Source organism: Solanum stenotomum, chromosome 1 (genome assembly GCF_019186545.1).
Source record: "Solanum stenotomum isolate F172 chromosome 1, ASM1918654v1, whole genome shotgun sequence".
NCBI classification, from domain to species: Eukaryota; Viridiplantae; Streptophyta; class Magnoliopsida; order Solanales; family Solanaceae; genus Solanum; species Solanum stenotomum.
In genome coordinates, this window is record NC_064282.1 from 93,469,104 (window position 1) to 93,485,428 (window position 16,325).

General features: G+C 34.5%; 2 protein-coding genes across 5 annotated transcripts; both read left to right on the plus strand.

Moving 5' to 3' along the window:
- The first annotated feature begins 862 nt into the window (after positions 1–862).
- LOC125871340 (60S acidic ribosomal protein P2-like) lies at positions 863–2,816 on the plus strand. 4 transcript variants are annotated; one of them, XM_049551947.1, is made up of 3 exons: positions 863–1,075; positions 1,175–1,270; positions 2,421–2,816. In XM_049551947.1, exons 2-3 carry the CDS (start codon positions 1,183–1,185, stop codon positions 2,666–2,668), a joined length of 336 nt encoding a protein of 111 aa, XP_049407904.1. In that variant the 5' UTR covers positions 863–1,075; positions 1,175–1,182; the 3' UTR covers positions 2,669–2,816. The 4 variants fall into 4 exon arrangements, with proteins under 4 accessions (XP_049407904.1, XP_049407892.1, XP_049407886.1 ...); XM_049551935.1 differs by having other exon boundaries at positions 948–1,075; positions 1,169–1,270; XM_049551929.1 differs by having other exon boundaries at positions 952–1,075; positions 1,166–1,270.
- Positions 2,817–3,726: 910 nt separating this feature from the next.
- Positions 3,727–16,082, plus strand: LOC125871272 (mitochondrial inner membrane protease ATP23). Its single transcript, XM_049551868.1, has 6 exons — positions 3,727–3,842; positions 12,131–12,234; positions 12,586–12,707; positions 13,117–13,254; positions 13,348–13,431; positions 15,647–16,082. Exons 2-6 carry the CDS (start codon positions 12,159–12,161, stop codon positions 15,779–15,781), a joined length of 555 nt encoding a protein of 184 aa, XP_049407825.1. The 5' UTR covers positions 3,727–3,842; positions 12,131–12,158; the 3' UTR covers positions 15,782–16,082.
- The last annotated feature ends 243 nt before the right edge of the window (positions 16,083–16,325 follow it).

Genomic DNA, 16,325 nt, shown 5'->3' on the forward strand with positions numbered 1-16,325 from the left:
ACGCGGTCAAGTTTGAGTTGTATAAACGTGTAGTTTCTGAAATTTGTATAATTTTATAAATAGATTTTGTAGCTGAGTACAAACGTATCTTTCCTCCCTACATGATGAAAAATTACGCGGTCAAGTTTGAGTTATATAAATGTGTAGTTTTTGAAATTTGTATAACATAATTTGTATAGTTTTTATGTAATGTAATTAGTATTATATAGTTTGTATTATTGTTCAAAATATAGATGTTTGTGTTTGTATAAATTGTTGTTTTTGAGTTTTATCAATATTTATATAATTTTGAAATTTGTATTACTGAAGAAAAAAAATCAATTTTAAATCTACAGTTGTATTCATATTTGTATAAATCCATAATCGTATATAGTTATTCTAATTGTATATTTTTATATTTTATTTATCTAAAATATATAAGTATAAAAGTTTATCAACATAATTATACTTATACAAAATATATAAATGGCAAATCAGTAAATTCCGTTTATACAACCAGAAATAACTTATTTACACAAACAGTTAATTCACCAAAATTATAATTATCAATTGATTCAATTAAATTTATACAAAAATGAATACAAATAAATAGATACTAATCAGTTTACACAAATATGGACGAAATAACTCAATACACACGAATTATACAAACGAAGAACTTAAACTATAGCTACCGTCCGTAAATATACAAACTAAAATTAAGAAGCTTAATTAAATTTATTATAGTGATTATTTAAAAAATTTAAAATAGATATACTAATAAAAATAGCATAATCTAGAGATATTAATCAATCTAGATATTTATATTTTTGTATATTAGTAAATAAATAGAACAAAATAATTGTTACAAAAAAGAAGAAGAAACAGTCAATCTAGAAATCAGAAGAAAATGGAAGGGCAGAAATGTAAACTCACGTAATATTCCGGGTCGAATCAAACAACCCGCAATCACCTCCACTTAGACCTACCAAAACCCTAACTGTATAAATTGCCGCATTATTCACCATTACGAAACCCTAGTAGCAGTCCCAAATCTACCATTGAAGAAGTTTCTCGTAGCTTCCAATTCTCCTCAGTAATTGCTCTCTCTTGATTCATACTTTTAGCCGTTTCGTATTGTGTTTTCAATTTATGTATCTAATATTTCTCGTGTTTTCTGTTAGAGAAGAAGAAGAAGAAGAAATGAAGGTTATTGCTGCTTATTTGTTGGCTGTTTTGGGTGGTAACGCATCACCTTCAGCAAAAGACTTGAAGAATATCCTCGGTTGTGGTAAAAAAATTAACCCCTTTTTGTTTTTTTTTTCGTTTAAATTTAAGTGATGTTTTGATAAAATAGTGTAATCAGGATGTTAATTGAATATCAAAATGGAGAGATAGATATATGTACTATTTGAAAACATGTTAAATTATTGAGTATTACAATGAAATGGGGGTATGAATGGAGCAGAATGTATATTGATGATCCATATACCGAAAACCCTAACAGTTTGGTTTCTCAGTCTTTGTTGTGTGTTTGAGGCAGCAAACTGGTAAAGGCCATTGTGTGATTCATGGGTAAGGGGGATTTGGGGCATGGGGTTTAGCATATAAAATTTTTCTTAAACAAATAATGCTCATATGCATACTGTTAGTGAGTAGATTTTACCTTTGGGCCAGTTCTTTTTGGCCACCGGGTCTTTGAAAAATGTGAGTGTATGCTGTTTGTTTTACCCATTAGTTGTCTAGAATCATCTAACACAGGCAATAGAGTAATATATTGGTATAAAAATTGAAGCTTTGTTATGTGCGGAGAGTACCAGAAGCTACTTAAGGTGGACTGGGATTGAAGATTAAGTATGCCTTCCATCCAAAAAGAAAGAGGGAGGGGTTTTAGAAGTATGAATCCTGACACTGATTTTGTTGTCTTCTTGAAATAAGATTTGCGTTATTAAGAATTACAGAAAAAATATTTAAAATAATGTTGTAGTATTAAATGGTTCAATTTTTCAAATAATAAGTCTTTACTTTTGGGGTGCGGCTGGTGCCATGAAATTTGATGTAGTTGAACATTTACTCTATACTTTCCAGGCTGTTAATGAATGAGGTAGACTTCAAGTGTGTTGCTAGTCCCTGTATTCCTTTTTTAAGTTTGGTAGAAGTGAGCATGGTGTTATTGTTTTCCATTAACCTGCAATGGTGAGATTATAGTGTTATGGTGTATCTCTCATATGTATACATTGGATAGGAATAGCATCTAGTCTTAGTTTCATGTATAAGGCAATGCACAATCATTGTTTTACAGTCGTTAATTCTTGGAGAAGTCTTGAGCTGATAATCTGTAATTCTCTGCTTCTATCAGTAACACTATTATACCCGTGCACATGCTAAATGTGGCTGGTTGTTTGTTGCACACTCACATTTGTGGTTGATGTGGTCTGCAGTTGGTGCTGAGGCTGATGATGACAGAATTCAACTGCTCTTGTCTCAAGTTGATGGCAAAGATATCACAGAGCTGATTGCTGCTGGCAGAGAAAAGTTGGCTTCAGTACCTTCTGGTGGTGGTGCTGTTGCAGTTGCTGCCTCTGCCGGTGGAGCTGCTGCAGCCCCTGCTGAGGAGAAGAAGGAAGAAAAGAAGGAGGAGAAAGAGGCATCAGAAGATGAAGATATGGGCTTCAGTCTATTTGATTAGAAGAAAACAATCTTGTTCTCTACGCATCCCTTGAGCTTACTTTAGGAAGTATTTTTTTTGGTCTAGTAATGGATCTAGTTGACAAACCTTGATTTTACTTTTGGAAAACTTTTTTGAGGCAGATGCTAGAAATTAAATGACTTTGATTATATTCCCGCTTCTTGTTTTGATGTGTCATTCAAAATCTAGAATTAGTGATTGCGTTGGTGTGCTCAACAATCTAGTCATGGTGTTTATTTCCATTATAAGGGCAGTGAGTTGGTTTATACGAGTGCAAATGCAATAGGTTTGGACGAATGAGTTGAATAGTTGAATCTGTAGTTGAAGTTGGTGATAATGATCTTCAAGCTCCATTACTTGATTCAATATGCCACTGCACATTGATATAGCACTTGTGAGACAATCTTAGAGCAAGTGCGAATCAACTCTATGTCAATGTTTATTGAACATAAAGGTTAGACTTCCAATCTTGAGAACCAAATAGCCCTTGTTATTTGTCGACAATGACCGGGCGAGTTGGGTGGATGATCTTAACATATGCATTGAAAAAACCCTAAATCAAGCTATCGAGTTCCACACTATTGAAACACTAATATTAGGAGTGGCATGGCAAAATAAACCCAACCTGTTCAACCCATTTACATAACCCACTCTTTCATTATCCATTAAAAATTGGGTTGATATGTATCCCAAATTGACTCATGAAAATTCCTATCAAAATATTTTTAAGAATCTTTTTTTGTTTCAATTTGTAATGTTGTATAGAGCCGTAATAAAATAGTTTAAAAGAACAAATAAAATAATTAAGTTTACTAAAAATTGAGTTGAGTTGGGTCTTGACCCGTAATGTAATTCATTTTGATCGAAGCAAATTTGAATGGATTTGGTTTTGATCCAATTATTGTCTTACCTCATTATGACTCGTTTAAATTTAACTCAATCAGCTCAATTGCTACCGACGACTCTAGCTTTCCTATTACTATCACAATAAAATAATCTAAAATACCCAATTAATGAAAATAAGTATAAGTGTATAACCCACTAAAAAATGAATATTTGATGAGCAAAAAATGTACATTTGAGAGGAAATTTGCAGAACCCCCAAATCCCTTTCAAACCCCTCAAAAACCTCTCGTCATTTTCCGTCATCAAAGCAACGCCGGCAACTTCTCCGGTGAGTTCACTCTCTCTTCTCCTCTTCAATGCCGTTACTCCTCTTTGATTTTCTCTCTCTAAAAAGAGAGAGGCTATTTTTGGATTTTGAGATGTAGGTTTTCTTTTTTCATTTGGTACGATTATTTCCATAATTGGATTGCTACTACTACTGTTTGTTAGTTTAGTTCGTTCATTATGTTTAACAACAACAATAACATTTCCAGTGTAATCCCACAAGTAGAGTCTGGTAAGGATAGAACCCTTGGCTCAAGCAAAAGCATATAAAAGTAGATCGAGAAAAGAAATAATGGAAGTGAAGCAAAATAATATAGAAATCATGATAAAGCATTTTAGTTCATTATGTTTGTTATAACAATATTGATTTAGTGGTTTAGATTATCAGTTGAATTAGATACAGCTATAAATAAGAGTAGGGTGTATTGCTTTATATTGGAGAAAAAAGCCAAAACCATGCTCTAAAATACTAAATTCGGGCTTTAGGTCAAGGTAGGCATTGTTCTTTGAGGTGGAGGATTAATAGTCCTTTATCTTTCCTAAATTGATGCCTTTTTAGTATTTGATAACTGACTCTGCCTGTAACTAATGGAATACTTCATGTTGTATAGAAAAAGAAATACTTTAGGTATCTTTTACAATCTCCCTTCCTGTACTTGCCCTTCAATAAGAAGATACTCCCATCATATGTTTCTTCTCCCCAAATTGAGTAGTTTTAGATACCCTTTTAGTGAAAGTCTAGCTCAAAGGATTTTTTTTATTAATGGGGTTTGATACTCGAGAGGAAGAGTAGAAGATTGGCTAAGAAACTAGCTTCAAGTTTAATGGAGAGAAATCGTAATTGGCGAAGTTGGTATCACATTCATAGTCACTGTCATAGTCTTGTCTCCTAAAATCGTGTAGCGGTGAATACATAAATTTGTTTTGCTTGTTCTTTTTAATTTTCAAACATAATGTTTGTTCTTTGTCACTTTTGCAAGAAAACTGAAATGCAGAAAAAAATGAAAAAGGGATACCTCTATAAGCGTTGCTATGTGCTGCTAGGACACAGAGATAATCCTATAAGCATTGAAATGTATAAGAAATATAGTTGTTGCTCGAGTGCTTAAAGGCAAGTTAAATTCCTATCAGCATTGAAATGTATAAGAAATATAGTTGTTGCTCTAGTGCTTAAAGGCAAGTTAAAGGTTGCAGTCAATTTTGTATGAAACAATATGATAAAATTCCATTCCTAGAGGAAATCACCATAGCCCGAGGCATAAATCTGTCATAGCAACTCCCATTGCGTTTCATTCTTGCCCTAAGTTTGTCTTCTAACTTTGGATCAATCTAGAACACAGATTCCATGATTGTCCTATCTCCTACACTTACTAAAGATCAACTCATACTCTTTTTTTGATGACAAGGGAAACCCGCAGTCGCTACCCTTTGGGTGCGCACAGGGTAAAACCCCCGCTCCTATTCAATAACTCGCAAACCACATAGGAGAGGTAACCCGCACCAAGCTCGACCCAGAAGGCAAACCCCTTGCTTTCGCTGGCAAGTGGTTTCGAATTTGAGACCTCCAACATGAAAGTCCCAAGCTCAAACCACTAGGCACCCCGAAGGGTGAACTCATACTCTTTAAGAATCAAACAACAACAACTGAGGACTATGAGAAGGAAAGCAATAAAATAAAAGGGGGACGAGGAGAAATTTTTCAGTTGGATAGGTGTCAAATCTACTTGCAAGAGCTGATGCACTTTATGTACATGAAGTCGATGAAGCATTTATCAGCAATACCTTTACAAAAGTTACAAATAAAGTTTAAGGGAAGAGGTTAGCGGCGTCATTCGTTACCGAAATAATGAACCATAGAGATTTTTCTTTTTGATGACCAACCATAGAGATGTTTCTTGCTGGAGCAACTTGGTGGAACCTTTGATGGATGTACAGCTTAACGGAAATGTGCATCTACTATTTGTTCATCAATTTTTCTTTAGAGCTCTTAACCTTTAATTGATCAGGTGATATCAATTCTTGGTTATGACTTTGAACAGAGAGCAAAGAAGGATGATAGACTAATGCACAAGAGTAGACCAATTTTTTTATTTGGTTTATGGAAAAGGTGAATGCACATGAAGTATTCCGTTAGCCATATACAGAATCAGTTACTTAGTACCTATGTTAGCCATAACGGAACTTGAGTGCAAGTATTTCAATATAGGTGTGGATCTAGAGGCCGAACTCTTTATCACATAACTTTTTAGGATTCGGGGGTTTGGATCCGAGTGTTGTGATACAGTCAATAAATGTATATTATGACATATAAAGTATGTATTTCGATGAATTAAAGGTATTCAACTAAAGCTAATAAAATTTAATTCTTTCGTAAACACACACCTAAATTTTATCTATAATATATCTCATGAAATAACATGGCATTCTCATACTTTATATATATATATATATATATGACGTAAACCTATATAATCAAATCAAATGCCCAATCAATCTATACTTCTTGGTAATAGATGTAGTCAAAGCACCCAAGATGAGTTGACCTAATCCAATGTGGATTTCATACCCACAACCATGTCGTCTTCACACGGATGTGGCAAGGTCTTTTGAAGAGTCCGCGCAATGTAGCTTAGTACCAATTGTGCACCACCTTCGGTAAGTTAGAGGACTATGAATGCAGCACCTCAAAGAACTAAGGTGGTGGCTAGGTACTGGTATCGTCTCAGCAGGACAAAGGTGCTGGTAGTAATATTTCTGTCCTTCCATTAGTACTAGTGCAAATTCTGCCCACCTTGACTTAGGCACACACTACTAAAAAAATTGTGAATACCGACCTCCAATGGAAGTCGGTATTGTTAAAAAAATAAAAAATAAAAAAAACTTAAGAAAATCGACTTCAAGAAGTCTGTTTTTAAGCAAAAAAATGTGGGAAAACCACATGCTGACATCCCGAGGTCGGAATTTTTCCCGAAAAAAATTTATACAAGAAAAACCGATCTCTTGAGGTCGGTATTGAATTAATAAATAAATAATAATATTGTATTTTATTTCAATTAAATAAAAAAAAGAAATATTTAAAATAAATTTTAATTAAATCATCCTCCGAAGGACGGTTATGCGTAAAATTTTAAAAAATAAAATTATAATACCAACTTCTGGAAGTCAATAAAATTAAATTTTATGTAATTAAATTAATTTTCATTAAAATATTTATATAGTGACTACCAGAAGTCAATTTTTATTTTTATTTAATTACTTTTTAAAAAACCAACCTCTAATGGTCGGTAATACACAAGCAAATTAAGAATAAAATTTAATCTTATTTGAATTAAAAATAGTGAAAATTAATAAAATAATATTTTCAATTAACTTTAACTAAATCGTCCTTCGAAAGACGGTTTTATGTAAAATAAAATAGAATTCATATAAAATACCGACCTCCGGATGTTGGTATATTTTATTTTATCTAAAATATTTTTCATAAAATCGTCTTCCGGAGGTCACTTTTTAAAGAATATTTTCACTAATCATTATTTTCCTATTGTGTATAACACTATGTTTTCATTTTACACTTGCAATTAATTCTTTTAAAAGTGTAATAAATTTGTATAATTTTATTAAAAATTTAGAATTCATGGAATAAATAAAGAAATAACGATAATTCATATTCAGAGTATGAAACAACATTGATATTAATTAGGAGATAATTATATATATATTTGTAGAATAGTGTAAAAAATCTATCAGTCTGTCGTTAAATCACGAACTTAAGTCTCATGTAATGAAGAGATAACAGATAATCCATTTGAGTATGAAATACGAGGTGATACTCATAGAAATGTTACAACGAATTAAGTTTTAAATATAAAAATAATTATTCGTCTAACCTTGAATGTCTTGTCTCGTTTAATAATATAGACAACTAAACACTGATAATTCATTAATTCTAGGTGGTAAGACATATATATATCGTAATCTTGTACAAATAAAGTTCTATACAAGTTTGTACGTCCAAATTTAAATGAATATCTCGGGTAGTGATCATGTCATAGGTAAGATGTATGAAATACATGATGAGAGGGAGTTGCTCGGATGGTAAGCACCCCTTACTTTCAATCCGATGGTTGCGAGTTCGAGTCACCAAGGGAGCAAAAGGGGTGGGAGCTCTTAGGGAGGGTAAAAAAAAAAAAAAAAACGTATGAAATACATTGATTTTATACTCATCGAAAAGTATAACAAACCTATATATATATATATATATAAAATAATTTTTATTCCACTCAATATCGCCCCTTTGTCAAAATTCACTCCACCCTCGACAACTTCGCCGCTGTCTTCTTCAGTACCGCGTCCCTTTCTTCTTCCTCTCGTCGCCTCCGCCTTCTTTCCCTCCACCCGCGCTGCCAACTTTAGAAAAGGTAATTTTTTGTTCCCTTTTCTATTTTCGTTTCCCCTCTTTCCCTCCACAAAAATTGCAAGTTCAACCCAGAAGTGTGGTTTGGGAACTGAATGGTTTTTCCCCTTAATTTTCTGTTAAGTGTGGTTTGGATTGTGGAAACTTGAATAAACTCACTTTTTCAAATTTTTTATATTTCTCCATCCAGAAAAGTAATTTGGATCAGATTTTAATCCATGGAGTAAAATGGCCTATAAATAGTGATAGTGATAGAAATGTCAAGGGTACTTTTTTATATGTATAAAAAGTTATTCTTGCTTTTAATTTTTAAACTTTGGTTGGCAGTTTTTTTTTTTTTTATTGTTCGTTTGGTGCGGATTTTGTGAAGTTTTGATAAAGTTGACTGATGGAGATGTGATTGTGCTTCTTTGAACTATAATGTTCAATCTTGGGAGGTCAATTTGATTAACTCATTGTCACGATAAGTCTAGTTAAAGATTTGCACACAGCGTGTTCGACAAATTGTTTGAGAGAGTTTTTCAGTTGGTGATGTCTGAGTAACCAAGCTCTATTAGGAGTTGATTGTGAGTAACTTTTGAATAGTCAAATAGGTCACGGACTGCTTGGTCAGATTGCTCGAGCCACAACTATGATAGACAGTCTTACCCCAATCTTTTGGTGTAGAATACCGTCCAAAATTTATTCTTGTTAATTATGTGAATGAATTTTCTTGGGATAGTTTGATCAAGGGAAGAATTAAAAAATCTATTTAAGATAGAGGCATGCTTTAGTTTCTTTACCTCTGTTTTGTTGTCATTCGTATGTGTAACTAAGATTGTGAAAGTGTGATGAAGATAGTTTAGCTTGTTTCAAGCAGATTACATGCTCCAAAAGCTCATTAAACAGTAGGTTGAACTTTCTACTGGTAGATGATTGGGACTTACTGCAAAGTAAAAGTCCTTTTGATAAAAAAAACCCATAGGAAAACCATAGTAAGGGATACTTTACACTCTTTGTTCTTATCAATTACCTCTGCAGCACACATTTGTAAGAGTTAAGAGAGTAACTAAAGTATTACTTTAGGTATAAATTATAGTAATAAATAAAAACATGACGTTAATGTACTAAATTGTTCATCAACAGTTGGAAAGTCTTAAGTAGTTTTTTTTAAAAAGAAAATTAGTTAGACTTAATGTTGTTTAGTTGTTGAAATAAGTTCAAATAAAGTTTAATTAACCCCTAGCTAGTTTGATTCATTATTTGAAATAATGTGGTTTAGTTGGTGAATTTAGTTGTTGGAATTAATTCAAAACTAGTTAAGAGTTAATGTTGTTTAGTCGTTGAAATAAGTTCAAATAAAGTTTCATTAACCCCTAGCTAGTTTGATTCAATATTTGAAATCACGTGGTTTAGTTGGTGGATTTAGTTGTTAGAATTAATTCAAAATTAGTTAGAGTTAATGTTGTTTAGTTATTGAAATAAGTTCAAATAAAGTTGGATTAATCCCCAGCAAGTTTGATTTATTATTTGAAATAATGTGGTTTAGTTGTTGAAATTAGCTTAAAACTAGTTAGTCTTAATGTTGTTTAGTTGAAATAAAGTTTAATTAACCCCTACATGGCTTTTTATTTATTGTGGAAACCTTACATCCCATGGTTTTTATTCCAACATTGTCGATTGCTAAGCCGTACCTTGAGTATAAATCCATGTAGAGATTTAACTGAGTGCTTCATTTGTCTGATGCCTTGAATCTTAATTCTAGAGAAAAGTTCTCTTTTTTTTTTTTTTATGACATTCCTTTTCACTCTTTTTGGATATGTCTTGTTTAATTGGAAGTTCACTATGATTGGAGCTATGGCAAACCCATTTCAAAGTTATTTCCCATGATGCACAACTAATATCTAAGTATAACATGGTATGAGGCAAAAGTCCTGGGATCGAATCTCACCGCTATCCATATCAAAAAGAATTTCCACATGCTTGGTCCATGAAAAAGAATCAGGCCCGTACGTGAGGTGCGTGTTGAGAATATAATTAACTAATAAAAGTGTGCTCTCTCTAACAGCTTAAGGCACGTGAGGGGCGTGTTGAGAATATAATTAACTAATAAAAGTGTGCTCTCTCTGCCCCCAAGGCCTAGCTCAAGTGGCAAAAGGTGGAGGATTTGTGGCTTAGGTCGCAGGTTCAAGCCCCACACCATGCAAAGCGAAGCCCGGTATTTAAGTGGAGAAGGGTAGAGGAGCGGGCCCATTATCCACCGAGTTTAGAAGGCTGTGATTGGTCCAAAGGGCGGGTCACAGACGGATTTCTCGGTTATCAAAAAAAAAAGTGTGTTCTCTCGAACTGCTAAAGCTTTTAGATGAGATAATCACACACTTCAACAATTTTGCATTTCCCCTTGATGGTGTACTATAGTTTGTAGTTGGACAAATATGTATTATGCAAGATCTATATGAACACTGCAAATAAGAAGGACAATAAACAAAGCAAGGAAGAAAACAATGGTGAAGATTTGACCACAAATATTGAGGCTAGGAATTCTCCCAACAATAACTATACTCAAGAGGCCATGGATAAGTCAATTAGCCCATTTTTTATCCATATTTAAAAAAAATGCGCATTTGCCAGCACAACTTGCAATCCTATGTTAGACTGAAATCTACATGAGAAGGGCCTAACTAATAGAGGTCCATAAAAAAGTGGTAGCCAAATTCCATTTCTTCTTCATCACATTCTCCATTGTCCCGTCCACTACCCCCTTCCCCCACACACACAAAAAAAAAACCACCACACGGGTATTTCCATTTCCACCATTCCCATCAGTTAAATCTCCTTCCTATTCACCACCATTACCAGCATCAAGAAGACGAACATCATTACCTACATAGTAAGTATTATTCTCCTTGGGTACTGTGTCTACTTTAACACTAGATGTTGAATTATCCTCTGGATTCAATGAACTCTTTGACCAAGAATCTTGACTTATAATTGTTTTTGACAACCCAAATAACTGATTTTAATCATACCCACAAAATCTTGGTTCTTAACAAACACAAAGTTGGAGTCTTAAATGGACCTCATGGTAAAGATTTCATTTTTCAGAGTTGTAAACTGAATAACCTGATGCCTGACAAACAACCCGCCATTTTCTACCACCCTACAAAGTTTTAGCTCAAATTAATTCAAGAAAAGTCCACAAATTTTCTGGGGTTTCCCCAAATTTAGCCTAGAAATGAAAGAACACAATCCAAAGAACAGAAACAGGAATGGTATTAGTTCAAGATTGATAGCAAATTTGATGATGAGTGTGAGATTAAGCTAGGGTAGCTCTGCTCATTTTGCCACAGTTAGCGACATGAGAGAGACATATAAAACTGAGACTTTTCCGTTGAATGATTGTGAGACAGACAAAAGGGTATTTTGTTGGCCTGTAAAGTGTGAACTGTTACCGCGTCTCTTCTGCAGAGAGAAGCCAGGAAACACGAACAGCCAAATGGCGGAGTCATCCACCANTCAATCCAGAACACAGATTCCATGATTGTTCTATCTCCTACACTATACTAAAAATCAACTCATACTCTTTAAGAATCAAACAACAACAACTGAGGACTATGAGAAGGAAAGCAATAAAATAAATGGGGGATGAGGAGAAAGCTTTCAGTTGGATACTTGTCAAATCTACTTGCAAGAGCTGATACACTTTATGTACATGAAGTCGATGACGCATTTATCAGCAATACCTTTACCAAAGTTACAAATAAAGTTTTAGGGAAGAGGTTAGCGACATGAGAGAGACATATAAAACTGAGACTTTTCCCTTGAATGATTGTGAGACAGACAAAAGGGTATTTTGTTGGCCTGTAAAGTGTGAACCTGTTACCGTGTCTCTTCTGCAGAGAGAAGCCAGGAAACACGAACAACCAAATGGCGAAGTCATCCACCATCAACAAAGGAAGTACGGTGGAGGAATGCCAAGAAATGATCCGGAGAGGTCTTAGAAGTAAGTTCTTCACATCTCTCTATCTCTTTCTCTGATAGTTTTCCTGATTCACATTCAGTGGTTAACACCCATTCAATTTTAATTCTTAGTTTTTGGTTTTATTCTTACTTTACTACTTTTATTTAGCTCAAAAGATAAATTGCGACAACTTATGGGATGGCACATATAAATACCTGCAAGCTAATCCGGACACCATTGTATAAAAGCAAAAGCTTTATAAGATAAATTCACATGCTATTGAAATAAATGGACTTGAATAGAATGGATTCGCTTAATTCATATAGCTGATACAAACTAGTTTAAGATTGCAGCGTAATTGAATGATGTTGACTGTAAGCATTTTTATTGCAGCTCCAATGGTGAAGTTCTTAAAAGAGCATCTGGAGAAATCTGGTTGTCGAATTGGTGATAACTTCATAAAAGCTAGCCATTGCGACCAGAAGATTAGTGGTGGCTATGCTCGTGGACGTGGGGTAATCAACATAATTTATTATTCCTGGACTTTTCGATATCTATTAGAAGTTGAGGTGGTCAATTTTAAGTTTCTGCCTATTGTGGATTTGAAGAACATTTCTTCTTGTGTTCTAAATACAGTGGTGCTAATTTTTCTGTCTTGGAGTTGCCTAATTCAATTGAAACATTGTGGGTCAGTGGAGGACAGACACCTTTTGAAGTAGATAGGGTGTCAAAGGTGAATTCAGGATTGAAGTTACACCTCTACACTAACTTCTCCTGTGTGATGATGGATGTGGACTTTGTATTAATATTTATTTAAAATATGCAGACTCTATATGTGTGTGGGGTTATCTTTGTTTTCCTTATTGTGTTGGTTGACTTACATCCTCAAGTATTTACTGATCTTGTTTCTTATTGGCTATTAAGATAATTGTGTGCAGTAACCACATGCAAATTCAAGATGAGGTGAATCAAGTTCTCATACATGAGTTAATTCATGCATATGATGAGTGTCGTGCTGCAAACTTGGACTGGGCTAATTGCGCTCATCATGCTTGTAGTGAAGTTCGTGCTTTCAAGTGTCGCTTTTATACTATTCTTGTACTTTTGAGTTGTCTTCGATTATTGAACATGAATTCTTTGTGACTGCTTTTACAGATCAGAGCTGGCCATCTTAGTGGTGATTGCCATTACAAACGGGAATTACTGAGAGGTTATCTTAAGATACGGGGCCATGAACAAGTGAGTTTTGTTGATCATTCGTGTTTGCTCCTATAATTATCTGTGTAGAGCTGTATTTTGCTCCACCTCAGTTATGGAGCTGCATCTGCGAGCTCATTGGAAACACCCCTTCCCCCAGCTGAACTGTTTAGTGTGCTGAAGCGAATATGTAGCAGCTTTGAACTTGTGTCCTTCACTTTGTGGAATAAGCTTGATAAGAAGTAGTTTCATCTTTCTTATTGACATGTCAGATTTATGCTGTGGTGACATGTCACATAGTAAATAAATAAGGGGGGCTCTAAGCGATCACGAGCGAAGACGTGTTGAAGTGAAAGCCCTCTTAGAGTCCTACTTAAAGTGAAAAGTAGTTCTTTAGTTAAAGCAAGGAGAGCAGAAACTGAGGGAGAAATAAGTGGAACATTGACTCTGCAAGAAACATAATTTGTATGTAATAATATGTCAAAATCTTTTCATTGGAATATCGTTTCTTGCAAGCTTTCAAGCTGCCTGGTATATGGACCAATTCTTCAATTAGCTATGGGATGATCTTGTCTAGTATGCTAGCTGCTAGCCTGTTGCATTATAATGCTGACTTTGTCTGGTGGCTTATGTGTTCTCAAACGTGATCCTGGTATTACTTGTATCTAATTCTTTTTCAAAGGGGATTTAGTGTGAATTGAGCGGTTCTATTTAGCTGTTTGACATTATTCTGAGTTACATATCCTTATATGGATAGAAAGCTAAAGACAAAGGGATAAAGGCCCTAATTAGCACAACCATTGATTTTCACCTATAGAAGTGAAAGATACAGTTCTTTGAATTATACATTTGGTCAGGCCCCCAGGGCTTTGGTCTAGTCATTAGTGTTAAGAGCGCATCGCATGATATGTGGGTTTAGGCGCACGTCATGAGTTCGAACCCTGTTCTAGACAAGTTTGGTATTTAAGTGGAGAAGAGTAGAGGGGTGTCTTATTATCCAATTTAACAAACAGCTTCAAAAAAAATGTACATTTGGCCAGTTTGAATAATTTATAGTTTATCGCCTTTTATGTTGCCGCTATGGTACTAATGGCATTGCTCTTTTTGAACTCTATGTCTACATCAGACGTGTTAACATTAATCTCTCGTAGTAGTTCGTGGGCCTGGGCTGATTTTTAACATCATGGTCACTTGACAACTCCTTCTACTGCAAGTCTCAAGTTCTTCTCTCAGTGATTCAACTCGTCATTCTTTTCATACTTATGCCTTAAAAGTTACTTCCGTTGTCTTTAATTGCTGAGGCTATTACATCATTGAGTGCACTTTTACTAAGTTATCCCCCTATCTCGACTGTTTTGACCTACATTGTATCTCCGTCCTACTCAAAATGTAATTTCTTTTTGAGGGCCCATATCAATAGTTTGGAAACCAGCCCCTCAGTCTCTTTCCCCAACGTAAGAGTCCTGCATTAGTTCAAAAAAACGACAATCCTGGGGTGTTAAGAGTCTCACATTGGTTGAACCTACGCTGCAGTCTCTTTATATGGTGTTCGACAAGTCTTACCTCACGGGTTAGCTCCTGGGTTTGAGTTAGGCTCAATGTTTTTTCTTCTCCTTTTGTGTTCTGTGATTTACAATCAGACACTCCTCCCCTTTTCCCAACCAATTAGTTTTGTTTGATAGGACTTGACTTGTTTTTTTGTGTTTTTTCCTCTTGGCGATTCCTGAAAAAATTTAGTAACAGGGAAAAAGTTTCTAGTCGATTTTTCCAATAAATTTTAACCATATTTGCATCTACATTGTTAAGACTGATGTTTATCCAAAAGTACTTGGTAGTCCTTAAGCACAAAAGTTTCCCTAAAACCAAACCTGAAACCAATATTTCTAGGACCTTTTAACGAATGTAACAAATGCTGCAGTACTTGTATGGGTACACGAGACAGAAGATATTATCCATCTACCTCAGCCGTTGACTGCATGTACATTAAGGATACTGTATGTGATGAAAAGGTAAAAGAACTTGACAGTTTTGTGAACTCTCAAGCTATTCATGAGCTTTATCGGAAAGATAAAGTCGAATTGGAAAAGAGGGTTTTTTAGGTTTGTCTCCATACATTACTTCATATTGATCCTTCAATGCATATAGACTGTATGTATGTAACTTTATATAGATCCTTTTTTTGTACATGTATGACATGAAATTGCCTAATTGTTAATTAGTTTCTAACTTTCTTCCCTCTGCATTTGGCTCTATGAAGGAATGTGTAAAGCGAAGAGTTATGAAATCGATGTCTGGTAACCCAAACTGTTCAGAGTCCGCGAGTAGGGATGCCATGGAAGCTATCTGGGATGTTTGTTACAATGATACTAAGCCCTTTGACAGAGCCCCTTGAAACATAATGATTACCAGTAGCTTCTCAAAGATAACCAAGGTGGCCTTCTGGCAAACTCGATACACTGATATCAGATTGAAAAAATCGCGGTGTTGGTTTAGTTTTGGTTGATACCATTGCATTATTGAGGCATATTGACTGATCTGTGATGTAATGAGCACAAGTTCTGTAAAATTTACAGGGATTTTTTATACCTATTCTAGGAATTTTTCATAATAAGTGATTTTTTTTCTTGTATTGCAATATGAATTGTTCTTGTGTCAATCAACATTTATTTAATTTGAGACTTTTTTTTTTAATAAAAAGAAGTAGTTGAGTATGATCTTAATTCTTATGTAAGTTATTGTCTAGTAGAAATTTTAGATCATCACAACAAACAATTTTTCTGTTGTATCTGGGTTGTCTTGTAGAAATTTTAGGCTTTAGATTGAGAAAGTTTCTTCTCGTATTTTCAATCTTAACAAGATGGCTATGTTTCTACTCAATGACGGAATTGGGATTTTCACGAAGGATGTTCATATAACAAAAAGGCAAGCACATGAAA